We start from the raw sequence: 27,669 nt of genomic DNA, 5'->3' as shown, positions 1-27,669 counted from the left end.
TCAATTCACAGCTGGGCGTGAAAAGATAAGCCGCAAAGAAGCTGCCAACCCCTTTTTTCTCATGACACAACCAGGCTTCAGTTGGTCAGGCTGCCTTGGCACAAAGCTATACGATCACGGCGAACCTGACGACTTCATCAACAACGCCAACCATTCAGCTGAAAGCTACCAAACAAACCGCCCTTTTGCCGCGACGCATAAAACGCTGGGCAAATAACAACAGCAACAGCAAATAGAAAATACAAAAAAGAGGGAAACAAAATACACTCCGGCACAAATAAATAAATCGTCGAATAGAAATTGACGGGCAAATATTGCTTTGTTGACATGTGCATGTAGACCGAATTGCGGTTACTTCCCTTCTGCCCGTCGCGTCCGCACGGCATGAAGGTTGTGTTTCGCGCAGTGCAAACTTACCCGTTGAGTGGAAATCCCGGCCCGATTGATTATCATAAGCACTCTCGGCCGAGAAGCGTCGGCGTTCCGGGAAACGTTTAAAATAGATTATGGACGCATCGCAGATTGTACCGCACGTTTATGTGCTAAGTACGTGCAACGAGACTCAAGAGGAAGAGTACAGTACCTCGCGGAAGGGGGGGCATCGTTTGCAGGGTGATGCAATCGTTTCACGCCAAATGGAAACAAGATCAAACAAAAATAAATGAACAGTGTTAATTATAACCCTATAAAAAAGCTTACCTTGTAATACTGCCAAATTTCTAAAGCAAAAAAATGTCAAAATTATAATTCAAATAGCTTGTTGTTTTCGATGAGAGAATCGAATTGCTGCTAGTTTTTGATATAAATTAGCATTCAGATAACACTGAAACAGCAGATTTTTTTTAAAAACAAACTTGCAGCTAAAGTTTTTGTCTGTTTCTTTCTCGATGTTTTGCATATAAAAATTATGCCATACAAGCCATACAAAGCTAAATGTTCAAAGTGAAACGATCAGTATGTTTGCTTACGAATTTTTAATCATCGTTGAATGGAACAGATGCCTTGTAGTTTGCTTATTTCGAAGAGAGTTTCTTTTATTATTTAATTTAATATCATTAATTTTATCTATTACTCTTTTCAGGAAAACCAAACGAAACTTATTTGCATCATTTTAATAGTTTCGTTATGTAGATCCAGGGAACCACCTGTTGATGCGCATACGATGGAACAGGTATTTGGTTCTTGACGAGCTACGTAATGGATACTAGGGAAATGGTTTTTGTTGGTAAAACTAACGTATTTCTGCGTATATTACGATCCCCTGGATGCTATATTCAAAATACGGTGTATTTAAACGTTAAAATGCGGTTTATTGGTCGTCTTGTGGGTGAGTATGGCCTGGTGAATTATTTTAAATGTTGCCATTACTACTTTTTAATTATAAGATACTCGCACTAATTTTTCAAAACAATGGTAGCATTTTGAAGAATCTTATTAGAAAGATACTATCGTCCTTCTCAAAGCTGTGTCGGAGTAAGAGGTTGGGCTTACCATCATCATCGCTGAATTTTGCGGAGCAGTGCTGTTTTGTCATTCGAATACTAAATGAAATTGTTAATTGACACCATTAAGCAAGCGACAAAAGTCAGAGACAACAATTTGACAAATTTGATCACTTTCTACTTGAATATATCCAAATCCAATCCGTCAACGGCCCAACTTGTGTGATGAAACAAAACCCAATAATCAATGTAGGAGTTAATGTATGTCACCGCATTGTCTTACTTCCTCGACTGCAGCCAAAAAGAAGAGTAAAAATAAATATACATCAATATAAGCATAAAATGTCGCACACAAGACACGGCACAATACACTGAGACAAATCATTCTCGCACCCGGACATGTGTATTATTTTTCGTAGTACTTTTATTAACGTAAATTCCACATCCTTTACATTTCCATCAATACTTTCCTTTATTTTGCTTTTGCTATTGAAGTTGGAAAATTAAACGAATCTAGTTGTTCGGGTAAGTGTAACTAATGCTTCGTTTGCTGTTATTACACAAACGCGTTAGTCATCTTAATCGCTAGAAGAAGCGCTTGTAATTTAAATTATTTTAGTTTGATTGGTTATTTATAAAGCATAAAAAAACAAAAAACATCGTACAGAGTAGGTTTAGGTACTATGTATTAAAAAGCTCCTTTTCTGAACAAACAATTAAATTAAGTTATAGCTTGAAAATTATTATATTAAGGAAACTATCACAATCTATGCCTGCAGAAAGGAAATATTGTTTGCAGCGTTAATATATCGTTTATACTCTGTTTGCTGTTTTTGCCATTAGCATACAGTACTTTGCTGTGTTCCAATTACCTGTACTAGCCCGTACTAGCTGTACTGTTTTTTTTCGTCTTCTCCTTATTGTTTCTATTTACAATAGGTTTCGCACACTTTTATAACAACGTAAACGAATAATGCTCACTACAATGCAACCAGCAAGTAAATATATCGATTTGTTTTCTTTCTTACGTTTTGTGTATCGGATATTTTCCATTCACTATACCATCTTTCCCTCCCCTTTCTCGTCATTTCTCTCTGTTCAACGGTAACGTACGTGTATTTGTCAATGTTTCTGTTTAGGTGTTCAAAGTAGTGTTACTATTTTCTCCCTTTATTCTTTTTTTGTTTCATTTAACAGTACCATTCTTCTCTAAATTTTCTCTTATAGCTTTCAGCTTTCGTGAAACTTGTATTCATATATAAATAGTGCACGATGTATATTTATAACATTGTTTTGTTTTTTTTTGTCCTCTCTTTTATTTTATTCGTTACTTTGGTTGCGTGTTAATAAAGAACTTAAGGTAGGCGATGTAGCCGCACATAAGCCAACGTTGCCACTTCCCTTTTCCAGCCTCTGTCAGTAGGTTCTGCTAATTAAAATAGGATGGAATAAATAAGTTTGGGCGTTTAATCGTGTGTGATGGTAATTTCCTTATTACATTCAAACTGGTTTGCTTGTTGGTTGATCTAAGTATTAGTTTCCGTTGTTTTTCCTTCTCTTCTTCTTATGTTTTCGATTTGTTCTAATCATATCCTCGTAACGTTTTCTTTAGATATCAGCTACAGAACACACACAGTTTCTTTCTTTCTTTCTTTCTTCACATGTCTTTCTTCATACTTCATTCGTATTTTATTATGTGTACATCCGATTTATGTTTTCATTTGTATAGATTTTTTTGTTTTGCTTTGTTATTATCGATAATTATTTCCTTTAGCAACGAATGTGTGAATGTGTATTTACTTTCTTTTTGACCAATGAGCATCGATATTGTTCCACCTTCTCTCCCAAAAACGCGTGTACGTGTAAGGGTGTGTTTTGTCTGTTCAGGTATGGGTCCCTGCTGCTGGAGAGGAAGCGCCTTGATACCATTCCAAAATTACAAATGTTTTTGTTTTCAAACGTTGTTTTTGCGAATCCAGTCGCAAAGTCGCTCTTCTCCTGCAATCGTTTTCATACTTGGTTTGCTTTATGTTTGAATATTTATGATTGTTGCGTTACAACTATGTGAGTGTATTTTTTGATCGTGTGAGTGTGTGTGTATTTTGTGTGTTATGTAATGAAACAGCATTCATAAGATTTAACCACATTCGGTACTTTAAGCATTTAAAAATTATGGTTGGATTTAATGGTTTTTGTGGTACTTTTCGCACTCGTTGCAGCTTGTATTAAATATTCTCTCGACAAAGGTTTCCATTTTACGTTTCAGTTTTCCTGTTCTCAAAACCTGATTTAAGCTTTCTTGGTATCTGAATTCAGTATCAGTTTGAACTATCGTAACCAAACATTACGAAGCACTGTCGATTGTACTTGACCGAATCAATGAAGGTGGGCAAGAGATTGAGATTCGATATGACTGATTCTATTTGCCAAGCTTTGATCCTTTGATGCTTCGTTTTATCTCATTATCATACGACATGGGGAGTATTTGCCTGTGCAGGACTTGACATCTTTAGCAATGGCAGGCGAACTAAAAATAGTACGCCTCTTCGCACCAAATAGAATCCTACGAGTGTAAAGATCGAACGACAGCGATCCTCTGCGATTGATCGTCAACAGCTATAAAATAGGTAAATAAATAATTTGATTAAAAATATACTTCCATAAATATTGTTATTTGCCAACTGTAGCCCGCTAAACGAAATTTGCTTTGATGGTAAGCATTATCTATATCCTTGGTTGCGTACATAATCACTAATCGAATGTTGAACATCTTCTTTTCACTACTTAAATGCCGCTCGAAAGTTAGGTCGCCATATCGGCTTTCTGTATTTGCTCCATTCGGAAGGCTTATCGATCTCCTTTGTGGTTGCGATTATGAAACGAGTAGGTTGAAAAGACATCGTCTTTTGTTTTTCTTGTTCTACAATAATCATTTTGGTTTGTTTAAATTCTTCCAGCAGTCAACTAGTTCCAACTGTTATCAACATGTCGTCATGTCGGATCTCACACGATTGGCAATGCTAGACGTTTGACGCGACGCTAGCGACGTTGAAATGCCAAAGAGATAAATACATCCAGACTACAATAGCTACAAACATGATCTAGATCCAGATTTTGTTCTATTAACAAAATCACGCCACATGACTGTATGTGTGTGCAGTGTATGTGTATGTGTTTTGCAGTGATGCCAATACTCTTTGGTAACATATACTTTGAGTTGTTCTACACCTTATTCCATTCCGCACCTTTCATTGGAAGGTGGCCTAAGGTTTCGGTTTGCCACTATTAAGCCATCGGGGCAGGCATTCCCAAATGTCCAAATTAACGCGTTAGATTCAGAGGTGCTCTATCCTATTTGTAGTATGTCTTTGTATATTAGTATTAACTTTTGGTTCTTAGTTTCGTTAAGTGGCATTTGCAATGTGACTAGTTTGAAGTATTTTTTTGGGAAACCAATTTAAAACAAACTAAAACATAGTTACTCTTTCCAATCGGGAATGATCCATGGAAATATGTGATTCTAGCGATCGAATCGTTAAACTTAGGTACAATTTAATGTCAGCTCCATCCACCACAAGGAGCAACAGTTGTTCTTTGCGAAAGTAATCAAATCGAACCATAGGATTTTTTCTTCACTGTAAAGCCATCTGGTTACGTAGGGAATAACATCAAAATCAGCTTACTTAGTACGTGGGCTGCGAGTAGTCTGCTGAAAAGATACACACCAACAGAGTTTTGTGGATGAGTGGTACATAAAGTGGTAAAATGTGTAGCCCGACCATAACACCAACCTGTGTACATACCTCGCTGTTGTTGCTGCTGCTGCTGCTGTTGGCCGGAGAACGGTGCCTCCTGGAACTGATCGTTCTCGTTCGAGGCCGGATAGGCGGCGTACTGCTGGGCAGCGCTCGGATCAGACTCGTACGTCGAGGAGAACGACGGATCAACGCCGGCCTTGAAGCGGAGAAACGCAAAGTACGCACACCCGGCCCAGGTGAAGATGGAGAAGAACGAGAACACGATGGAAGCCTGCACATTGTTCACACCCTCGCCGTTCGGTGGATCGTCCGCCTTGCCCCACTGGTTGGTGAGGTAGCAGAAACCGATAAAGAACAGGAATGACCAGAACGCTGCCGATGGGAAAAGATGATTATTGAAAATTGAAATAAAAGCTGCTATACACACACACGCTCGCTCGTTTCAGCTGAGATTCGAACTGTCAACGACCTTGTCTCTAATGACATGCGTCTTCCCGATTGCTCTATTTACTCATCCGCACTGACGTGCACTAATACTGTAATATGATCTATCACGATGACATCATCAAAGCGTACAATCAATGCAGATCTATAGCTGCTTTATTATATCGTCAAAGTTACTAAAAAAAAAATTAAAAAATCCAATTTTGCTTACCGGAAAAGCCCAGATCGGCCAGCACGTAGTGCTTTCTCGTCTTGACCGACGACATCTGCTCGAACAGGTACTCGCCCGCGATGAAGCCCATCGCGGCAAGGAAAGCGATCACACCGATACCGACCGCATAGTTGCAAGCGTTGCCGTCGCGATTAATTATGCAATACTCCTTGCCGTTCGCCTCCTCCCGCCATCCCTCGGACGATATGCAGCCGAACACGATGATGGCAAACAGCTGGAAGAGGGAGACCCGTCGGTCGGTCGGTCGTCGTTGTCGCCGTACCGAAAAAATGCATCAAGTGTGTTAATGAGAGCGTTCGGTGTAATGAAGGAAATGGAATATTTGTTGAGTGAACAAAAACATCAAAATGTGGAAACAGCGTGCACGGTCTTAAGTGGTGAGCTTTTTTTTTGCGGGTCAGGTGAACCGAACCAGCACTTAAGCTAAGTGGGAGATGAATCCTGATGACACTTTCGAATCGATATTTTCTCTATCCGCTCGTTAGCTCTGCTCCGTAGGTTCGACGAGACGAAGTTCGACCCTTTTTTGATGGCAGTGGATGGATGGATGGGACAGAGACATGGAAACTGGGAAGTGTTCGAAGCTTTTAAAGTTATTTTATCACCATTCGATCCCCATTTGAAGGGTGTTGGGGTGCTTGAGATAAGCTTCTGAGCCTTTGGTTGAATAATTAAACTTAGATTATTCTCGCTGCTGACCGCTTCCTACAGTGAATCGAGGTTTGAAACCAGTGGAATTGATTGCTTCGTATGTAAAAAATACATGAGTTTACCTCTATTATATTTTCATAACTCAAAGCACATTAAAATGAAGGAGTGTAACACTATTATTAAGCTCTCTTATATACAAGCATTCCATCTTAAATCCACTCCAAAATTTGTATTACCTTACAGCCAGTCACATGCTGCTGGGTGACGTGACAAGATGCTGAATGTTAATAATGGACCCGTCACTTTTAGCACGATCTTCTCGTACCACGAATTGGTGTCTCGGCCCCAATACACACAGGAACCAAACCACGCAAAAACAAAAAAACCCTCATCCCAAATCAATAAAACTCCCATCAACCTCCATGCCGGTGGCGTAGGGTGGTGAAGAGGACAGTCGAATGCCAATGGAGCCAAGATGAATGTGGCTCGTGCATGCAGCAGTTGGCAGTAATACTAGCATCTCACGCATCCTCTCATCAACGCGCTGGGCTGGGGTACGCGAGGCAACGCTGGTATGCCCTGTCTACATAGACCACACAGCAGACCTCGAATCGAATTCTAACCGTTTCGCTTTCCCATCCCCACCATCACCCACCTCATCCCAGAGCATTGAAGAAGGGCATCAGCACAATCACATGACGCGGGAGGCGAACTCTGCGAAAGGCAAGGGAGTGAAGGAAGTGCGAACAACTTCGGGAAATTCTTCAAACATTCCAAGAAGAGCTTTCCACGCGAATGATTACGCTTTTTTTACTTCTTCTTTTTGCTCTATTTTCATGTGTGCGTGTGTAACGTTGTTTTCTCCTCTTCACACCAGTTGAAATGCTCTGCGGTGAGCTGTGAGACTCGCGCCATTGACACCCGTGCTTGGCCACATTATTATGTCACAGCGCTCAAGGCTTCCCCCGCGATAACAACAACAACAACAACAACAAAAGGAACGGCTTTCAAAGAGCGACAGCATTACTGTCAGCCGCAGCAGAGAACCATTCGTGCAAGCGCTGGATGTTCGGATGTGCCGATGTGTATGGAAATAGGACAGGTTTTGGTGTGGTGGGCCTGTGAAATGAAATGTTATGTAAACGTGGGCACGAGCGAAAAACACACTGCAAGGATGAGAGTTTAATGCTCGATTAATGGTAATTAATCACGACAACTCCGGCCTGCCTAAAGGACAGCATGATGTCAGTGCGCTCTACAACAGCAACAGCACAGCATGGAGTGAAGCAAATAACTGAATATTATAATAATTCTGATTGAAAAGAAGTTCACCATCGGCGATCGATTGAGTGGAGGTTATAATTAATCTTATGTCTTTTCATTTCCCTTCCAAAACGTGATTCCTCCCCGATGCGTATTATGCTGGGAAACTGGGAAAATGCCATTCTCCATCGCTGCAGTTTGATGGTAAACGTACACACACACACAAGAAATTCGTGTCGATCCCGATTTCGTGGGAGAGTCGGGCTCCGCGGTGAGAGACGGCCAACCGTCTGAGAATGAGCAGGCGTGAACGCAAAACACGCGTGAGAGAAACCAGCACGGAGCCACCGAAAGCCACTACCAGGAAAATCGATTTTCGTCCCATAACCCAACCGTAGGGAAAAGGTTGCTAATGTCCTACATCGAGGACCGAGGAGGGGAACAAAAAAGAATGGAACGAATTTTTCATCAATACACACACGCACACACAAGCACACACTGGAGATACTTCTTGAAGAGGGTGTCCTTCTTGGTCGGAAACGGAATACAATTCCACTGTTCGCCTGCAAGAATACTAACCCAGCAAACGGCACGCAATATAACCGTCGGGCGCTGTACGAATGCAATCGGATCGAATGCACCTCCGGCTTTACCACCACCATATGCTCCTCCGATATCCATCTTGGAACGATTTGCTTCGTTTGGGTCGTTTCTGTGGTGTAAACTAGAGCTCTAATTTGCACACTTCACTGCACTAGCACGAGCGCACCAACCCCCACACACGGCACTATCAGCACAACAAACGTGTCACACCGCTGCAGGCAATTTGCAATCAAACAATGCCACAAACCGTGCGAGTGTGCCGTTTACTAATCTTACTTTATCACACCACCAAACAGAGCCAGAGCAGAAACCACGCGTAACACTCGCACCGACTATACTGCGCTGGTGTTCGTTCACCTAGAAGCAAATCGAAACTGGCAAATCCACCCCCTACATCGGGACGGGAGTTTGGAAAAAACGGTTACCCACGGTGCTCCTGCTCAGAATTTTCTACCATATCCGTAGCTGTGTGCTCTCGCACACACCCTCCCGGGAGATTCAACCACGGCTGTTCTCAGCGCAAGTGTTCTCCCTGCACGCTCGCGGGTGTTGGTGTGTTAGCGACGTTTTCCAACCCCTATTGCATCGTTGTATCTCTTTCCACCCGCTACACACCACGCACACACACACGCGAGCGCGCGCCTGCGAACACTATAAATGCTAATTCATTCTCTCTCCCTCTCTATTGGCGTGTAGGAGGGTGGGTGTGTGTGTGTGTGTGTGTGTGGTGCGTTATGATAATTTTCCACCCTCACCCTTATTGGCGTATCGCTCGCAGTGAGAGGATAGTGAGTTTGGTTTTCACCCTCAGCAGTGAGAAGATCAATCAAGCAGAACTCACTTGCGACGGGCGGATGTAAACGACATCCCACAAATACAATCAAAACGTTGTTTGCAATTATAGTTGAAAATGTAGGTAAATATTCTAAATGAAAATGAATTTAAAAGTACCAAAATCAAAAGGCGATTGCGAACATGTTCAGCTAATGTTAACGATTTCTTCACTAATTTTGACGTGTGGTTTTTTGGTTTATAGCATAAATTGCTAGTATATTGCGATAAACTGACTCTTACTAATGCTATTGTCTACAAGATGGCGCTGTGCAGAGAAATGGAGCAAAAACCCGGTTTATGATATTCTTTTCTATTCCTTCTTCGAATTCAATGTTCAAATTCTAGGTAAACTTTGATTTTTTGATACTTTATTTTGAGTTATTTTAGTGTTACAAAAAATTGTTTGTGATTTTGTACATGAATAAATTTAATATTGCTATATAGGCTTTCCCTGAGTTACGTGACTCTTAAGTTACTCAAGTTATTCAAGTTAGGCAAGTTTTTAATGTTGACAGTATATTTGTCAAAACGGGACAATTTTCTCCAACAATTGTCGAATGCAAAATAAATTGGTGTTTTTGCTTATATTTTGAAATCACTGAAAAGGCAGAGCCAACCATATTTTCTACACAAATTGCATTAGATATTTGATTTAGAGCATATAGTTGAAAATTAAATCAAAAATAACTATTTGTGAGTTAGTTTTTTGGCTTAAAAAATATGATATTCGACGAACTGGAATTTCCTGGAAATGAGAACGCATAATTCGGGTACCTCGGGGAAAGACTGTAAAATGGTTAGTTGAGTTAGGACCTTCAACCATAAGTTTGAGCAAATAGAGGAGAAAACACCGTTTCTCACAAAATAGAAAAAAAGAATATCTTGGCTATGCTCTATTCAAAGCATTCCGTTTCTTTCAAGTCAGATTTTGCCTGTATTTAGGCGTTCCAAAACATTCTGCCTATGCTTTCAAAGTAACACTTTACCATTTCAATTGAGGGAAATATGTTTCACATTCATTTGAAGAATGATTTCCATATTATTTTGCGTTAGTATTTAAATCATTTAAAGAATAAAAAATAAAATGCGTTACTACAACATGTTAGAAATGTTCCAAATAATTCCAAAAACTTTTTGGAACATTTATGCATTTTATACATGTCATGCAAAATCCAAAGTCCAAAAGATACGCTAACGACCTCCAACAAAAAATGCAACGTATCCGAGCATGAGTCTTCCAGCTGCAAAACATTTTATTTGCATTACCTCTATTGTTGTGTCACTCTTCATACTCTCATTATCAGTAGAGCTAGCTTTACTTATGCTCCGATGTCCTTGAACGTCGAGGTCGAAGATCAACCGTTCTTTTCTTATTTTAGCTCGAAATCTGTAATCAAAATACTTGCGAATTGTTGTTTTGAGCCGATCAGACCACAAGTCTCAAGTGTTCAATCATGTTTGGCGATGGTACAGGCCATTTCAAACAAATACTCCGACAGCAACAGTCAAGACTTCAGGTTTAAAAAATAAAGAATAAATCTTTTATTATTTCCAATCTAAATCACATTTAGGATTCTACACACTATTAGTCTAGAAAACAGCGAGAATCGGCTACATATCATAATCCAATCTAATTCTGGTCGGCTGGATTGGGTACCGGTAGTTCTTTCTCCATCGGAGAGCATGCAACAGCAAATCTACCGGAAAGGAAACAGGCATGCAAAAATCATTTTAGTAAACCAGGCCAACACAAACGCATCGCAAGAATACTCACGGCTGTTGCATGCCAAAGAAACCACCGAACGATCCATTGTTCTTCTTGAAGTTATGGGGCGAGTAGCGATTGTACAGACCCCAGATGCTGTTCATCAGCTTGCCATTATACTTGACCGGCGTCAGATCGAGAGCTGCGGAGTGGAGCGAAAGCGGAGAGGTAAAGCGATTTGTGCGCTACGATCATGCTAGATCACAGTGGGCAGTGAGTCATCTCGGAGGAGATGGGACTTACTATTCTTGTTCAAATATCTCGGACCTTGCTTGTCACCTGTCATGCGTGCAACGGTGAGATCTTTCTCGTTCTGTGCCTGCCTGATCTTGTGCACGGCGAACGCTGACTGAGGAAGACAGGCCATACTGCTGCAATCTAAGGAGAAGGAGAGTCGTACATGGGCACCATTAAATCGCCATCGTAATCAAGCTTCGAGGATCGCTCACGATCGCACGCAGGTTTGATATCACGTACCTTCGTAAAGGTCGAACAATGTGGTCACCAAACTGAACGAGCTGAAAAGCTGGAAATAATTCACACTGCCTCCGCTACACCGTTGCTCTCTAACCATTCAGTTCCCGGAGGCCACGGGTGGACGAGTTCAGGGCTCGGAAACGATGAACGAAGTACGGGGCACTCTTTATCACTGTAGAGTAAAAATCACAAGCAGGAGCAGTTCACTTATTGAGAGGTCCGGAAAATGTGGAAACCCCAACTACCGAGCGCAAAACCACGTGGTCCCAGAATGGACACTTGTTTTTCCGCCTCCTAAATCACAGATACGATGCGTCGAAAGCAGCCCTGCAGGTCTTTCGGGTCACGGGAAGTCACACACTGGCATCTACACACTGGCGTTCACAACACATTGACATCAATGTCTTTGCGCACGACTACTCAAACACACACACACACGCAGACAGGCAATTACTTGCACGGAATCGGAGCGGATTTCATATGCGCTGAGGCAAAATGTGACTCTGGTCGTAACGATCGATGAACGAGCAACGACTGGAAAGTTTCTGTTGGTCCGGGTCGGCTTTTATGATCGAATCCGGATGATGCACACAGCCACAGCAAAACAGATCGGGGGCCACCGGGCACACACACCGACACGCGCAATACCCGACACCCTTATCAATGCGGATGGTTCCCAAGTTCCGTAGTCGGACGGGCGGAGGTTATCATCGAAAGAAGCCCCTGCCGGGTGCAGAATGGATCGAGACAGGGATGGATCGGAGGATCCGCGCCCTGGACAGATCACAATACATTACATACATACATACAATAGGGCTGTTATCAGTTTCGAGCGGGAGCAGTGTATTTGTGCAATGTTTGCTCATTCGTCGGATCGGCTTCCATCCCTATTGCCATTAGACGTAACATCTTCCAGAACACCAGGAGGAAGAAGCAAAAAGGTTTTGTTGATTCCATAGTACAATGCAAATGGAGGCAAAAGGGTCACGCACTGAACTCTCACGTCCGCACTGGTTTTAATTTAGTGCAAATCGTGTGCAATGGGCGGCACGAGCAGCCCCGAGGTCAGGTTAGCGAAAACAATTCGAAAAAACCCTGCAAAATAACACATAAATGCAATAAAAAATGCTCCCCACTCGCAAACGTGTCGATCAACAACATTAGTTTTGTGATAAAGCGCGTGCGTGCAATCTTATCATCGATTGCACTACTGTCGCACTATAATTTTATGCTTAGAACTCTTCACACACCATAATGGAACGGTTAGCCACGTATAGTAATGCTTTCTGTTCATCGCGTAATTCATGGTTCGCATCGCCCTTTCAGAGTGGCCGTGATAACCTTTCGTCTAGAGCGGTTTGCAAACATCAAGCAAAAACTGCACTACCAGCACGATAGTGGCTTGATTCCCTTTCTGCTCGTGTACCGGTTATAACCGGTCTAGAATGAAGTCCCAAAACAACTGATCATAAGACAAACATCAAAATATGGGATGATTTAAAAAAAAAAGCGCACATAAGCTACTTCGCCGATCGCCATCTGATAGATTTAGGTTAAGGATCATGCGTGTACTAGGAGAGCGAGAGATAGAGGTGCTGCTAATCGCATAGATGGAAAGCCGATTTGATTTGTGCGTAAATTTAAACAATACTAGGTGCAGCCATCTGGAGGACGCTACCTATCGGAAGTGGTTTACTGATTGAAATAGCGATGACCTCTTTCACTCACTGCTAGTGAAACGCAAGTGTTGCAAATGCTTACGCAACTAATGCTCTACTTCGGGTAATACTAACAGATGGGAAAGTATTGTGAGTAGTAGACTCTACGTTAAAGCATGAAGATATCATATAACAAGACAAACAAGAACCTGCCATATTTGTCCTTGTATTTTTTTTTAAATCTAAATATTTGTTCTTTCTATTGTATCTGATTTCAATGGCATATATTCAATAGTTATTCTTATACATGAAACTATGCTATGCTGTGAAAGACGTTTCTCAGAGTTGCGATTTATTCTGGTAACGTAATGGATCTAAATGTCATGTCATGGATTCTAAAACAGCTATTAAACATATTTGTAATTTAATAGCTTAATAGCACAGAGGGTCATTGGTATAGTACAAACGAGCTATAAGATCGTAGCACAGCTCGTCGTTGTATCGGCTCCTCCATTGTCTTCCAACGCATATAGCGCAAAAATTCATTATGAAAATTCTCCTCTCGAACATGGCCAAGAAGGATTCGTAAGAGAACGTATGATTAGGAAGATGTTTTATTTTCCTTTGCTACAGTGAATCTTCAAGTCTATTATTATTTCAGAACGAGGATGTTTGATATCCGAAAAGGCACATTCATTTATAAAAATGTTCAGACTATTTGCAGAATACCTAGTGTTAAAAATGAAAACATATTTCTAGAATAATACTTAGTAAAAAAAGAAATTTGTTAATCAGACATAGCGTTAGCGCTGTATTTAGGTACAGATTATTTTGAAACATAAATAAATAAAATAAAGGATAATATTGTCTACGAGAAAATCCCTGTGAATTTACATTAATATAAGTAACTTCATTAGCTAGCCGTATTAATACTCAAATTGAATGTCACACAAACAAATTATAGTACATGAAAATTGGATGGAGATATCAGAAAAACGCAGTTACATCAAATAATCTTCTACGTGCCATTCAACCGTTTTAGAAAATTCAAATAATTTCAAATATTTAACGAATAGCTTTTACCACAAATATATTAAAATAGGGGCTTATGAGTGTGTTGTTTGCACCACTCTTTTTTTATTCAGTGGTTTAGTATTAATTTAAAATTCTTTCGTTAAAAATACACTATTCAAACATTCGTTAAAAACAAACCCGCCTTACCTGTCATTTCGTGTGTCCCTCGCGGTGCACACTGTTCAAAACAGCACGGGCATTGATTTGATGAAAACACATTCGCAATTCTTATCCGTTTTCTACGCGCTCTTTTCGCGTACTCATGTGCATTGCGTGCGTTTGCTAGCGTGTGTCGGCAGTGAAATATTCGTGTGTGTACAACCTAGTGTTTAGTGCTATCAATTATCGAAAGTTTGCCTCAGAAAAAACGGGGTAAGTGTTTTGCACAATTTTACGTAAAAATATTTTTCCTCCCTGCCGACGCGAACTGTCACACGCACTGTGCCGTGATTGTTATGACATCGTCGTCGTGGGGTGTTTGTTTTGATCTGTTTTGGAACACCGCCAAGTGTCAGGAGGTGAAGAAAAATTTCGCACCATATTCGTAACAAATTGTGTGGCCAAACGGGCTTCTGCTTCCTGCCGGGACCTGCTACCGTGACCTGTGCCTGTAGGCTGTGGAATAGAGACAGATACTCGCTCGCTCCTTCTCTATTTACCCCGACGCCGACACAGAGATGTCTTCCCACCACCGGCACGACGAAGTGGCGCTCAGCTACCACGAGTCCTGCCTGCGCCTGTCGGACGTCGATCTGCTCAAGGGTCCGTACTGGCTGAACGATCAGATCATCTCCTTCTACTTCGAGTACCTGGAGAAGCACATCTTTGAGAACGAGCACGACCTGCTGTTCGTCAGCCCGGAGGTGACCCAGTGCATCCGGATGGTGGCGCAGGACGAGGTGGGCATATTTCTCGAGCCGCTGCGGGCCCACCAGCGAACGTTTGTGTTTTTCGCGCTGAACGACAACCAGGCGGCGGACCGGGCCGGCGGTTCCCACTGGAGTTTGCTGGTGTTTTCCCGCCCGGAGCAAGCGTTCTACCACTTTGACTCGTCGCGCAACGCGAACGCGGAGTACGCGCGCCAGCTGGTGGCGGTGCTGAAGCGCGCCCTGCACTGCCCGGACGCGCTGCTACGCACCGGCGACTGTTTGCAGCAGAGCAACGGGTACGACTGCGGCGTGCACGTGCTGTGCACGGTCGATGCGGTCGCGCAGCAGATACGCAAGAGCGGCCGGATCGAGGGCGTCCGCAGTGCCCGGTACGATGTGATACGGTCGAAGCGGGAGGAGCTGCTCGGCATCATTTTAGCGCTGGGCGGTAGAATTAAGTAACCGAAAGTCGGCATTTCCGCCAATCGGTCACATGATGTTACCGGTGCAGTAAAATGGTTGTTTCTTCTCGTGTTGAGGGCTGAAAGAGATTTATAGCGCGATTGGTTGGTCGTTCCCGAGCGCCCGTTTCGTTTTCCATTGCACAACGTTTGGCTGTAGCGTGTTAGGGGTATTTTTATGTGCACGATCTTGCACGATGCGATTTTGTTCTGTCTTCAACCTTAACAACCAGTAAAGGGGAAGCGTGTTTGAATAGCACATTTTGATTTTAAAAATTCGGTTCCCTATTCAAGCGTAGCGTGTTAGTATTTTTACTATTTATTTCAACCACTGATCTGCTGCATAGCGTGGCGCAAAGCGTTTACTATAGCGCCCGTATAGTTTTCTACAATAAAGAAATATATTAAAAAATCCAAATATTTTTCCAATATGCTCTCTGTTTTGTAAACCGTTTCATGAAACATGCTGCTTTATTATGCATGCTTTCGAGTTTCTACACTCTAAAAAATAATATAAATATTATAATTTTCTTTGCAAAATATACAACCACACCATGGTGCACCCAATAGGCGAATGCTTTTTTTTTCAATTTGTAGAATTTATTTTCATCCCATACGATAAAACATTTCCTTGCGGTATAGATCAATCCAAAAAACAGACAAAATCACGTCCCTCTGCCCGAAAATAACGCACTGTCTCTGTACCCTTCTTATACTCTTGTTCGTTTTAATTGGAACAACCAACGTGTTTTGTTTGCTCGAGCAAGCAAAACCAGGTCGGCAGCACCCGCGCGCACGTGTGCCGTGTCGTCGTGCTTGCGGGCTTTGCACATCCAGTCCCGTGTTGTTTTGTTTTTGTTTTGTATGTTTAAATTGCAATAGATTTCCTTAAGTATGTAAAGAAATACACAGTCTACGCTTTCACCTCCGGCGCAACCCACCCGCCGAAGGCACGTTCCAGTTCGCAGGCGACCGCCAAACACAGCCGGTCCTGGTTGACGCCCGCCACCACCTGCAGCCCCACCGGCAGCCCCTCGCGGCCCAGCCCGAGCGGTACGGCCGTGGCCGGCAGCCCCAGCACGTTAATGATGGCGGTGTAGCTAAAGTTAAGCGCCCGGATCAGCGGCTCGTTGTGGTACGGCGCTACCGTCGGGTGGGTCGGATAGATAAACACCCCATTCTCGCCGAGCATGTCGCGGAACTCGCTCACCAGCTCCTGCTTCTGCTGCACGTAGTGGTGGTACTCGGCCGAGCCGTACTTGACCCCTCCCCGCTCGGTCAGCGCGGTCAGTATGCCGATCAGCGTGTGGTTCGACATGCGCAGCGGCCACTTGGCCAGCTCGAGCCAGGGATTGATGGCGCCCTCGAGATTGGCGAGCTGCGAGTCGAAGCCCACCTTGGACGGGGTTTTCATGTTCGCCAGCCACATCGGGGCCGACTTGCGCAGCTTGTCCAGGTACACCTTCTTCACCTCCGCCTTGACCGTCGCGCGGAAGTGTGCCATCACCTTCTCCATCGCGTCCCGTATGTCCAGATCGACGGGCGAGACCAGGTGGGCGCCACCGTCGTTGATTTGGTAGAAGAACTTAACCTGCTTCAGATCAACCGGCTCGTCCAGGCGCAGCTTCGGTGCGTTCTCGTCCGCAATGATGCGCAGCATCGGTTTCAAATCGGTTGCGTAGCGACACATTGGACCGATGCCTGGGAAAGAAAGGGAAGGGAAATTGTCAATTTACGCATCGTCATTCCATCGTGATTGAATCGCCCCTCCTTATCTTTACACCGATATAGTGTCGTTAAACCTACAGCTGAGTGCACTTCAGCACCAACGCAGCGGGCTGTAAACGACCTTTGATGCTTTGGGGTCGGCTAATAAAAAAAACGGGCAATGTAATATATCTTATCGTACCTAGGAATGAGTTTTGCTCCTCTGACAGCGCCACCGGGTACTGGCCCTCGTTCGAGACGACAAACTTGGTCGGCTTATGGCCAAAGATGCCGTTGAAGAAGGCGGGCATGCGTATCGAACCACCGATGTCGGACCCGAGCCCGAACGGAGAAGCGGCCGCCGCCTGTATGCATCCCTCGCCACCGCTCGATCCACCTACGATACGATTCGCATCGTAAGGGTTTCGCGAGCGGCCGTGAATGGTGTTGACGCTTTCCCACCTGTCGCAAAAATACAACAAAGTCGAAGTTAAAGAAGTCATAATGTTTGAGAAAGCCACTACGCACCACATGCAACACTCGGACACGTTCGTGAGGGCAAAGGGTATGGCACCGGCACGCCGCATCAGCTCCATTGCCCGGGCGTCCTTGTCGCCGCGTATGTTCCGCCGGTTCCAGATGCCGGACGTGTGCAGCAGACCTGTGGCAAAATGGGGGTTGAGAGAGTTAATTTCCCTGCGACACTACGACCCACTCCTGTGTGGTGCCTTCCCGTACCTTCCACCCGTATGCAGTCCTTGGTCGAGATCGGTACGCCGAGGAACGGTTTTTCGCGCTCCAGCTGCTCGACGGTCATCGTGCCGGAAGCGATCAGCTTGTCGGCCCGCTCGGCATCCTTCAGGGCCGCCTCGAACCGCTCGTCCACGACACAGTTGAGCAGCGGGTTCACCTCCCGGCACCGGTCAATGAAGGCTTGCGTTACTTCCACGCTTGTAAGCTGTGGTGGGGAGGTTAAAAGGTAATTAGGCTCATAAGACACTTTGTGGCGAAGCTTCGCTTAACACCCTTTACCTTGCGTGTGCGAATTTTGGTCGCGAGCGAGGTGGCCGACTCCATCAGTATGAGGTTGGTGATCGGTGGCATCCGCTTGCCGTGCTCGCCGTAGATCGTGCGCGACAACCATCGGACGAGCAGGACGAGAAACTTGTGCCCCACGTTGATGACCGTTTTCAGCAGCGAGCGTGCCTTGCGCCGCTCCAGCAGGTTCTGCTTCGTCTGCGCGTCCATCCTTTTGGCGTGGCTCGGCGTTGCACTACCGGCTCCGCATGCGCCCAGCGTGCGAAGGAAGTTCTTGGCCTTGTGCTTTAGCTTGTCGGCCTCCCCTCTCATAGGTGGGTCGGTCGTCGACGTGGGTTGCTGAAAAGGGGGTCAAAAAGACGAAGCAAAATTACGTTAAGCACGTAAAGTGTTGAGCATTTTAATAACTCTTTAATAGGGTATGGGAACGCTCGATGGATTAAATGTAGTGAAACCTTCACGAATCTCTTACTCACGAAAAGATATATCGAAAAGAATAATTTCTTAGGCAACAAGTTGCCCTCTGCACGTCTTCCAACGCAAGCCGAAGCGAAACAATCACTTCAAGCAGCCGATTGGCCCTTCCACACTGTGACCGAATGTCTTTCGGTCACATTCACTTGCTCTCTCTCTGTCTCTTGCGGGGGCTAATAATAGCAGCCAAGGGATTGCAACGACACAATTAACCGCCGGCATCGGCAGTTTGCGAACTGCAACAGGAAAGAGAGTGTGTGTGTACCACCGCCCGGATTGTCCACTGGAAAAGTGGCACAAAACCGATACCACCGTCGCTCTGTTCGTGCATCGTCAAAGCGGAACATCAACTTCCCATACACCATCACACACATACTACTTCTTGGTGTCGGTGGTTGGGTAAAATGGGGAAGAAAAGTGTAAATATAAAGAGTCTCGACCCTAAAGTCGCCCAGTCGCTAGCGAGTGAATGCCAGTTTTGCCTTTGTCTGGCTGTCCTACCAACACGAGCACAATCTGTCTTCCATCCGTGTGCGTGGAAAAGTGTGTTGCTCATGCTACCATCCCTTTCGGCGTGGTGCGTTTCGATATGCATTCAATTTAACGGGAATGTATGCAAGTTTTTTGATGATCTCCACATTTGGCGATGTCTGTGCATAATGTGGAACTACACTGGTTGCTTTTTAACCATTCACTTTCAACTTGAAACATATGATCTTCTACATTGCTCCTTCGTAAACAGGGTGTTTCTGAATATTGTTTCCGTCCAGAATTCTTCATTTATGCTAGCTATCAATTCCAAAAGTTGCTTCACAAATAATTCTTGAATTTTGAATACTGAATACTGAATACTTTCAAATTGAGTGTGCAAATTTGGAGGATTTGTTTTATAAACGTGCACCGTTAATTATTTTGTAAAATATTGCAATTAATTCTAGTCCTTTTGCTTGTTGCTCATCAAAACAAAGTAGCTCAAGTGATTGCTGATACAGTTCTATCGGATGACATCGTTAATTATAATGATTTATTAATTGGCTCATCAGCCACCATTTGCGTAATTGCTATTACCGGTAATTACTTTAGGAACATTGATGGTTCATTTTTGATCAAAAAGGCTAATGGTGTACCCAATGTTACCTTATTGTTTGTCCAAATGTATACACCACATGACGGGTCAACGACCTTTACATATTGCATATACATCAAGAAAACTTCAGGATAGATTTGGCTAACCAGATCAAGTCTGATGCACCTGTGGTAGCAAGGTTTAAGTTACCTAAAACAACTTATCAGAGGCGAAAGGGACCGAGGCGAAATAGGTTCAAACCCTATTTAAACATTGAAACAACTACAACATCAAGGAAATAGGAATATTAAAGACTGTGTTTAATGCTCTTTTACACTTACAAGAATAAGAGTCACACGAAAACAAGGACACAAAGGCAAAAGCTAACGAAAATTCTACCCACATTTAGAGGCAAAAATGTCTTTAAAGCAAGATCTTTGAACAATCCAACGACCATGTCTTAACCATAACTTTCATATATGTTTAACATTTTAACTGTTTGGCTATCAAAATTATTTGATTCTTATACGACTATTAACGAGGGTTGACTGCACTCACGAAAAATAAATTTTGGATTACATTTAAAACTTTTCGAGAAACACAAGGAAGTCACATCTAAATGTTAAATTAAATCAATGCATCTATATAATCAACTGAGTATGGTTCCAAGTGATCTTCAGACGCTTGTTTGTGGATCATGGAATTACAGGGATTTTGAGAGGTTCTCATTGTTGTGGGACTCTTTATTTACTCTTTTTTAAGCGAGGTGAATTGAACTCTATGGCACATTTTTTGGAAATTCCTGGAAATTTCAGGGTCATTGGAAATTCCAGGATCATTGGAAATTCCTATTGGATTTATCCAAAAAGGTTGCCATGTGTCCCACAACTGCTAAGAACCCCAGAAAACCTCTGTAAGCAATATTTACAAAACATGTTGTAGATACTCTCTCCATGCATACAAACAATCATCTCGTTAAATCCAGATATTACAACGCACTTCTAATTGTAACAATAACAAAAAAAACAACAAATACGTTCATCCTACGCCGGCCAAAGTTCAAACGAAACACCCTTTAGCAGCATTTATCGCGAATGATGTCACCGCGTTCGTTTCAGCAACGTGGAAGAAAGGTGCGTTTACTTTGCAAAGCCGGCAACAAACAACTCGTGTATCTCACAGGGGTGAGGGGCAGAAAATAGGGCGCAGCACTTTTGCGGTTTATTCCATCCATCTTCTTCTCTACTTCGCTACATTGCGCAATGGGATCCCTTATCCCCGCATCCCCATGCAAACAACCACTTTCACCATGTGGTGCGGTGCGATTGTCGTCGTGAGCGACGACCGAATGATAAATATTGCAAATAAAATGATACTGAGTCCACTTATCAGTAATACGATGGGAAAGAGCTTTATGTATCAGTTGTAGCTGCTGCTACCCAAAGAAGCGTTATGAAATTCTGTTACCCATTTCTGGCTCGCAACCTATTCATAATCTATCATCGCTCAATAAAAAACTGCAAGACGCTATAATTAACCACTTGTTTCCCTGTACGAGCAATCATTTAGCTTGTCGTGCTCAATTGCACGGCCAGCTGGAAGAAGCTTCTGGTTCCCCCTACGTACTGTTCGACGGCGTAAGAAGACACACACCAGTGTGCGATATTCTAACACAGCGCTAAACCGCGCTATGTATCAGAGTACGTCCACATCATCTAATGCCGGCCACGGTTGTTGCATTCGTATGGCAGCGCGCGATAAGTAAACCGAGACTCGCAGGTTTTTATTAGATAGCAGATAGCACCAGGCGACTATTTCCCGCTTATCGCCCGCTCGGTTTAGGAAGCAGAACAAGTCAGCCCATCGCTCATATGCCGTTGCTCGGTGGGTGGCGGCGTGGTGCTTGCACACGCCATGTTTATCTCTGTATCAAAGGGGGGTACACTTACACTTCCATCGATCGACTGCCGTGAACAAAGCAATGTGGGACAATATTTTCTAGCGGGTTGGGTGGGAGGCTAGTAGCAGCAACCCTTTCATCAACCCAAATGGTTTGTGGCATGAATGAATTATGCAAAGAAAATATGAACCCTCGTACGAAACCGGTTCGACCACTCGGTTCGATTGATTGTGTATTAATAAGAGAGTAACTGGGCCAGTGTCTTCGCCCATTCCAACCCGACGACCGCGCGTTGTGTTTGTGTTTGAAACGCTGCGTGACTTCCTACTTCCTGTTTATCTAATTCCATAACCTCGAGGGCGCATGGCGACTCGGACATTGGCAGCAGCTAATCTCTCCCCCGGTTGCCTTCTACCGTTTCATACATTTTCCTTCGCTTCCACAGCTCTCACAGCTTTTACCCACTGTCTCTCGGTCGTGTCGGTCCTCTTCTCCAGTTCGTAACGGCGACCGGTTACATCACCAACGGTTCTGGAGGAGCTTTTATCGAATGCTATCGAAAACTCGCTCACTAAACCAGCGTGCGAAACCTTGAACCTTTGCCTACATTCTCTCCCCCTACCCTTTATCAAGGGTTTCTCTTGTCGCCCGCCCGTGGTGGGGAGAGGTGTGCTTTAATGCTTCTCAAACGTCGACACCACGGGGCACGACGCGGCTATCTCATCAAAGCAACAGCAGCACTAGCAGCAGCAGCAGCTCGCATAAATTATCAAGTCCGGTTCAAGGTTTCTGCACCTCAAGGTCATCATTGTCGGCGTTTCGGTGGATCCGCCTTTTTTGCGCCCTCTTTGGGGCGAGAGCTTCGTCGCGCTCGTTTGTGCGGTTTTGAATCTGGCCGGTGTTCCACGCGTCGCTCGCAATATCTCGTCCACGAACACACATGACACACGACGAGGGAGGAGGCGGAAGGGGGTGCGAATTATGTATGAGGGTCAGAAGAAGAAGCAACAAGTAGCTCCCCGCGGAACGCGCACGGTCGTTGTGTAGGCAGCTGATTCGCTCTTTCATAGCATGCTGCCGCTCTCCACTCAAGCGTCTCGGTGATGTCGCTGGCGCCGCTGGCCGTGTGTGACGGAGGGGTGGTGTCTGTGTACCCCACCGGTCGGTCGAATGATTGTTTTAACCGGTTTTTCGCACAACCGTAACACGGTGCCGGTTGTTACGGGCAGAAATTTGCTGACGACGAATTGTGGTGCCTCTACCCCGATTATGTGTGCAGTGACGACATCGACCGGGTAATGACTAACCAGCCGTGTGTGTGTGTGTCTGTATGCTGCTTGTCGGTCTGTACTGTGTGCCTGTTCTGTTCACCGACGACACGCGGACCTGACAAGTGCTTGAGTCCATCCAGCTGGCTTCGTCGTCGTTACACCAGTGCCCACCGTGTCCCCTTGTTTTAGTTATGAAATCGTTTCACACACACACACAAAACATTTAACGCCCGCGCGCGCTCTTGAGCAATCGATCGACCACTAACTTTCTTGCCATCAATTCTGGAATGTTATCGAGCGTTTTGTTGTAATACACAATTTGTGCGTGGCCATCGCTTAATCGCATCCAAAACAAAAACAATAAACTATTTATAAAACCGCACCAGAGACGCAAACCTTCAGCGAATTATGATGATGATGATGATGATGAAGGTGATGATGATGATGATGATAACCACATTATATGCCGCTCTGACGCATTCGGTCGCACTTAACGCCCTATTTAGTCACCGTTTTGTTAGTCACTGCTGGTTCACTACACTAACCTTCACCCCAAAACGGCTACTATTGTTGTTTGCCGTTATCAGGCCGGACCTGGTGCGAGTTTCAAGCAACACTGGTTAGGGCTCGCTGTGTACGGGTTGTTTGTGACGATCGACCGTCCGCGCCAAGTTGCGTTTGCCTTTTGTTTGCGAGCCGAACGACGGCTGTCAAATGGCCGTGTGCACGGAGGACCGTGGCTGACAGCAATCGCGCGAGAATGGTACAGAGTGCAGGGTTCGTGCGGCTTAAATTACGCGTTTGGATTGATGCAATTTATTTTTCTTAGTTTTATTATTTTACTTTTTTGACTATTTTTTTATAGATTATTTTTCCCATAATAAACAATCGTTTAGTATGTGCTCCATAACTTCAAACGAAAGCTCCATAGTAATATGGCACTGTCTTGCTCAATAGATGGCGTATTATAACTCATCATTATATTGCTGTCCCTTTCAAGCAATGCTAATCTAATCATGACCTATATAGCCTTCTAGCTTTTCGAGCTAGAATGAATCCATTCCCAAGTGCCACAAATCCACTAAACGACCACTAAACGGGTTCTAAACGACTCAAGCTCTCAACCTAAACGGAATATATTGAGGTTATGCATCGCTAGAACTAGAACGGCGATACGGTTGTTCAAATACTAAATTCCAATGGAAACCACCAGCATTGAAGCAAGTGAGATTAGAGTAATTGACGTTGGTGTTGATACCCACGTATCTGACCACACGACAATTAATATGGATTTTTGCTCGGAAAGTTGGAAGACTATATAGGTCATAATTAGATGAAACATATCGAAATACATTGCAAGAAAAGGACAGTAATATAATGATGAGATGTAATACGCCATATATTGAGCTAACCATTGAAGCTATGGAACTTTCGTTTTATTCTAAGGATATTTTATTTTCCAGTCGTTTAAGTTTAATCTGTGGCGCTTGTGTATGTTTTGCTAAAATCAATCCATTAGCTATACATTTAAAATCTTCAACAAAAAAGACTGGCCATCGTTCGCTATGTGTCAAATCTCTTGATAACTGTGTCATTTTCATGCTCGATTTTTAAAAAATTTCATTTAGTGTTTTAACGGTTTTAGTCGTATTTTCAATACATCGTTTATTGACAGATAATTAATGCTAATGTTACATCATTTGGAACAACATGCAATGATAATGTTACATCATTTGGAACAACATGCCTTAACAAAATTGTAATGTTAAGAAAAACAGATATAGTAAAAAATTAAAGGTAAAGAAATTCAGAAAATTTTTATGTTTAGCAAAACCGATATCTTTGATCAATAATAAAATCGTTAAAAAATAGTCTTAGAAGTATAATTTCAGCTTAAAGTAAGTGTCGCTAGCATTTACTAGCAGCGAGCCCTGTAAAACCGGCTTGAAATTGTCAAAACCAAAATAAAAACAATTCACAGTGGGCCGCACATGGTCAAAACTTGCGTGCAAGAATTGTATGGAACGAGTGTTTTTAAATATTAAAATCAGTTATTTAGTTGATTGCTCAATTCAAAACAACCATTGTAGCCAAATAAATGCTCAGAAAATGCGAACTATTGGTGAGTTAGCTACAAATTATTGCAGTATTAAAAAGTTGCGAACAATACGAAAGTAATTTCTTCTGAGCACGTAGAAACACAAATGTAGGGAAGCTTCTACTGCTGACTAGAATGTACGATTTTTGCAAAATTAATTTTTTTTAGTGCCTGGGTATTTATATTCATAATAAAATCTCTCCAAAACAAAAGTATTTTCACAAGCTTTTTGTTTAACGAGACTTCACTATATTTGTGGTTATGAATCAAATTATACTTATATCCGTCCAAATATAAAATATGCGTCCAACGCATTGAACGTTGCTCATCGAAACTTTTTTGTATAAAAAAAAACGACAGAAAAACTATATTCCTGCTTAAAAATAAACTAGAGTTAGAATATGTTAAATAAAATATTTCTTTCTCGTTTTTGTTTGCAGTAAACACCATGGAAAACGCTGACAAGCTGCAGCTTCCCAATCTTAACAAAGAAGTTAAGAATGTAACAACATCACCGATGCGGTCACCAGTCAACCAATCGTTGCTGCTACCCAAACAGTCGTCCGGATCAGCTACAGGTAGGTGCAGCAACTGATTGCACAAACAAAACTGTGTCAATAAGCAAACGAAATCCCATCCACCACGAGCTGCCCCGATGAGTGCCGCTCTAGTAACCCACCGCAATTAGGAGGTGGTTTTTGTATCTTCTAACAAAACCTACTGTTCTTTACGTACTTCAAATAACTTACAAAGCGAATACTTGAAAAAAAGTGCAAAACAAACCCTCTCACACAAATCTAGCTTTGATCTTATCATTCGCCTCCTGATCCCACGTTGGACAAAAGGTGCAACCGTACAAAAAACAACCCCATTGATGATGCTTGTTTTGTGTGTGATGCATTCACTTCTTGCGGCCTACGTAAGGAGACGGAAACATTTCCCTCCCCCCTTGAGGTGGGAATGGGTGGGAAACGGGAATGAATATTTCATCAGACCGGGCAGTGAAAATCGAAACTTTCCCATCCATCCCTCCGGTCCTCGTCCGAGTGGCCACTCTCGCACTCGCATGACGCACGGGAAAGCTTTTCATTGATAAAACCTTCAAAACGTGACTGGGGTATTGAGAGCACGAGCATGGAGAGAACGCTTTTCCGACAAATAGAGAGAGAGAGAAAAAGCGCGAGAGACAGAGAGAGCGAGAGAAAGCTTCACGCAGAAGTCGATAAGCGCAAGCAGTCAAGCTTATTCTCTCTCTCAGCAGCTGTAACACGCCGCGCTAACAGTGCTGTGGAGGAAAATTTTGCCACCAGCGTTTTCAGTTTTTCTCACGACGGACGGTCGACATGATGCATCACAGCTCGGGAAGAAGCATCAGCCCGTCGGTGTTTGGAAACTCGGTTCGATCGAATATTCGGTGTTCGGTGGTGTGGTGATGGTAATGGTGGCGTTTGTTCACTTGCCGTACTTACAACAAACCTCGCACTCGTTCCATTGTGTAGCAACTCAATCCTCCAAAACTCCAGCGATGTAAAAGCGCTTCAAAGGCAGTGCTTGTCCGCGATACGTGTTGTGTAAAATTCACGTCCGCTCGCTCGTTTGCAGTGTTTGTATGCGTCTCTTCCTGTCGGGGGGAGAGAAAAAAAAACCCCGCCGAAACGTTGTACGGCAGTGTGTGAGTGAGTTGTGTTGTTTACGTCCCCAAAAAGCACCGAAAAACGCTGCCAGGCGGCCCGTACGCGACACGCGAACGTAACTTCGATCCGCGTTTTAGTGTGCCGTTGCGGTTTGTTTTATCGGTGTCGGTTAGTCGGTGCCTTTTTTGGTTTGCGCTTTTCTGGTCGTCAAACCAGGGTAAAATTACGTAGAAAAACGGAACACTGCTCGAATTTCCCAAGCGGCCAGAGAGCGGGTTGAAGTGTTGTACCGGGAAGCACTTACCGGCGCAAGGGGAAGCGCCAACATCAAGCAATGTCAAGTGTTGGGATAATTGAATTTCTACGTACTCTCTGGGTCGGGTTACGTTTAACAGCGCCAAACGTCGTTTGTGCATCGAGCTTGCATCGCGTATCCGTGTTTTTTCGGTGGCGCGTTTTCTAGTGCACTTTACCGTTTTGTAAGTCTCTCGTTTTATGAGGGATAAGTATCGTGTTTCGGAACTTTGAATGAGTTTTTTGGTAGTGTTGGCAAAACGATTCAACCAGAAAGTTTGTGTATAAACTTTTGGTCCTTATTTGCAGTTAATTCTGACATGAAAATGAATGTGACAAATTTCGTCATAACTAAATTTCAAATTATTACAAAAAAATATAATTTATTATTAGAATAATGGTTTGATGCTATTGGAAAACGTTATAATAATCAAATAGGATACTACAATTTTAATTCCAATGAAACGTTTGCAGTATTGTTTGACCTTCTATTGCTTAAAAAACGCTGCAAATGCTTTCAACAGTAACTTGTAACAAGGACCAATGAAATCAATGTACTCGTTCTTCTCTCAATGCATTTAATTGCAACCCAAAAGCGATCAATTTTCCGCTCAACGACGATTGGAAATTAGTTCATCGAGTTCGTGTCTGTCCAA

At 43.4% G+C, this 27,669-nt stretch overlaps 5 protein-coding genes across 17 annotated transcripts in view; 2 read left to right on the top strand and 3 right to left on the bottom strand.

The window, feature by feature from the left end:
• Positions 1-1,844: 1,844 nt before the first annotated feature.
• On the bottom strand, positions 1,845-8,826 carry LOC120901872 (synaptogyrin). 4 transcript variants are annotated; one of them, XM_040310209.1, is made up of 4 exons: positions 8,370-8,826; positions 5,856-6,090; positions 5,234-5,572; positions 1,845-5,151 (listed from the first exon to the last, which is right to left on the bottom strand). In XM_040310209.1, the coding sequence occupies exons 1-4, from the start codon at positions 8,469-8,471 to the stop codon at positions 5,126-5,128; spliced, it is 702 nt and encodes a 233-aa protein (XP_040166143.1). In that variant the 5' UTR covers positions 8,472-8,826; the 3' UTR covers positions 1,845-5,125. The 4 variants fall into 4 exon arrangements, with proteins under 4 accessions (XP_040166143.1, XP_040166144.1, XP_040166145.1 ...); XM_040310210.1 differs by having other exon boundaries at positions 1,845-5,148; XM_040310211.1 differs by having other exon boundaries at positions 5,246-5,572; positions 8,370-8,824.
• Positions 8,827-10,739: 1,913 nt separating this feature from the next.
• Positions 10,740-12,020, bottom strand: LOC120903685. 3 transcript variants are annotated; one of them, XM_040313249.1, is made up of 5 exons: positions 11,715-12,019; positions 11,470-11,641; positions 11,236-11,370; positions 11,002-11,134; positions 10,740-10,924 (listed from the first exon to the last, which is right to left on the bottom strand). In XM_040313249.1, exons 2-5 carry the CDS (start codon positions 11,564-11,566, stop codon positions 10,858-10,860), a joined length of 432 nt encoding a protein of 143 aa, XP_040169183.1. In that variant the 5' UTR covers positions 11,567-11,641; positions 11,715-12,019; the 3' UTR covers positions 10,740-10,857. The 3 variants fall into 3 exon arrangements, with proteins under 3 accessions (XP_040169183.1, XP_040169184.1, XP_040169185.1); XM_040313250.1 differs by having other exon boundaries at positions 11,924-11,999; XM_040313251.1 differs by having other exon boundaries at positions 11,260-11,370; positions 11,470-12,020.
• A 2,366-nt stretch (positions 12,021-14,386) lies between these two features.
• Positions 14,387-27,669, top strand: part of LOC120900105 (cytochrome b5 reductase 4) — a 57,515-nt gene continuing 44,232 nt past the window's right edge. The window contains exons 1-2 of one of the 3 annotated variants that reach the window (XM_040306701.1): positions 14,387-14,573; positions 25,526-25,663. In XM_040306701.1, the coding sequence (XP_040162635.1) occupies positions 25,534-25,663 (130 nt within the window). In that variant the 5' untranslated portion in view covers positions 14,387-14,573; positions 25,526-25,533. Of the gene's footprint in view, positions 14,574-25,525; positions 25,664-26,394; positions 26,758-27,669 lie in introns of those variants that run through there. The other 2 variants (XM_040306699.1, XM_040306700.1) reach the window with 2 other exon arrangements.
• LOC120900108 (sentrin-specific protease 8) lies at positions 14,653-15,949 on the top strand. Its single transcript, XM_040306710.1, has one exon. The coding sequence runs from the start codon at positions 14,879-14,881 to the stop codon at positions 15,530-15,532; it is 654 nt and encodes a 217-aa protein (XP_040162644.1). The 5' UTR covers positions 14,653-14,878; the 3' UTR covers positions 15,533-15,949.
• On the bottom strand, positions 16,107-23,707 carry LOC120900106 (fatty-acid amide hydrolase 2-A). 6 transcript variants are annotated; one of them, XM_040306703.1, is made up of 6 exons: positions 23,498-23,707; positions 18,271-18,615; positions 17,977-18,196; positions 17,767-17,899; positions 17,441-17,700; positions 16,107-17,232 (listed from the first exon to the last, which is right to left on the bottom strand). In XM_040306703.1, the coding sequence occupies exons 2-6, from the start codon at positions 18,586-18,588 to the stop codon at positions 16,445-16,447; spliced, it is 1,719 nt and encodes a 572-aa protein (XP_040162637.1). In that variant the 5' UTR covers positions 18,589-18,615; positions 23,498-23,707; the 3' UTR covers positions 16,107-16,444. The 6 variants fall into 6 exon arrangements, with proteins under 6 accessions (XP_040162637.1, XP_040162636.1, XP_040162638.1 ...); XM_040306702.1 differs by having other exon boundaries at positions 23,533-23,706; XM_040306704.1 differs by lacking the exon at positions 23,498-23,707 and adding an exon at positions 23,384-23,491.

This window comes from Anopheles arabiensis, chromosome 3 (assembly GCF_016920715.1).
Source record: "Anopheles arabiensis isolate DONGOLA chromosome 3, AaraD3, whole genome shotgun sequence".
Taxonomy (NCBI): domain Eukaryota; kingdom Metazoa; phylum Arthropoda; class Insecta; order Diptera; family Culicidae; genus Anopheles; species Anopheles arabiensis.
Note: the sequence above shows the minus strand (reverse complement) of the source record. Positions and strands in the feature narration are given on the sequence as shown.

What these genes read in the sequence shown, in the direction of transcription:
- LOC120901872 (XM_040310209.1), bottom strand. Translation starts at nt 8,471, where the DNA reads ATGGATATCGGAGGAGCATATGGTGGTGGTAAAGCCGGAGGTGCATTC. An exon ending in TATTGCGTGCCGTTTGCTGG is followed by an intron (nt 6,091 to 8,369) that starts GTTAGTATTCTT and finishes TCCCTCTTCCAG; the next exon opens with CTGTTTGCCATCATCGTGTT. An exon ending in ACAGCGAGGTATGTACACAG is followed by an intron (nt 5,152 to 5,233) that starts GTTGGTGTTATG and finishes GTATCTTTTCAG; the next exon opens with CAGACTACTCGCAGCCCACG.
- LOC120903685 (XM_040313249.1), bottom strand. Translation starts at nt 11,566, where the DNA reads ATGGTTAGAGAGCAACGGTGTAGCGGAGGCAGTGTGAATTATTTCCAG. An exon ending in GAGATATTTGAACAAGAATA is followed by an intron (nt 11,135 to 11,235) that starts GTAAGTCCCATC and finishes TCCACTCCGCAG; the next exon opens with CTCTCGATCTGACGCCGGTC. An exon ending in TTCTTTGGCATGCAACAGCC is followed by an intron (nt 10,925 to 11,001) that starts GTGAGTATTCTT and finishes CCTTTCCGGTAG; the next exon opens with ATTTGCTGTTGCATGCTCTC.
- LOC120900108 (XM_040306710.1), top strand. Translation starts at nt 14,879, where the DNA reads ATGTCTTCCCACCACCGGCACGACGAAGTGGCGCTCAGCTACCACGAG.
- LOC120900106 (XM_040306703.1), bottom strand. Translation starts at nt 18,588, where the DNA reads ATGAGAGGGGAGGCCGACAAGCTAAAGCACAAGGCCAAGAACTTCCTT. An exon ending in GTGTCCGAGTGTTGCATGTG is followed by an intron (nt 17,701 to 17,766) that starts GTGCGTAGTGGC and finishes TTTTTGCGACAG; the next exon opens with GTGGGAAAGCGTCAACACCA. An exon ending in GGAGCAAAACTCATTCCTAG is followed by an intron (nt 17,233 to 17,440) that starts GTACGATAAGAT and finishes TTTCTTTCCCAG; the next exon opens with GCATCGGTCCAATGTGTCGC.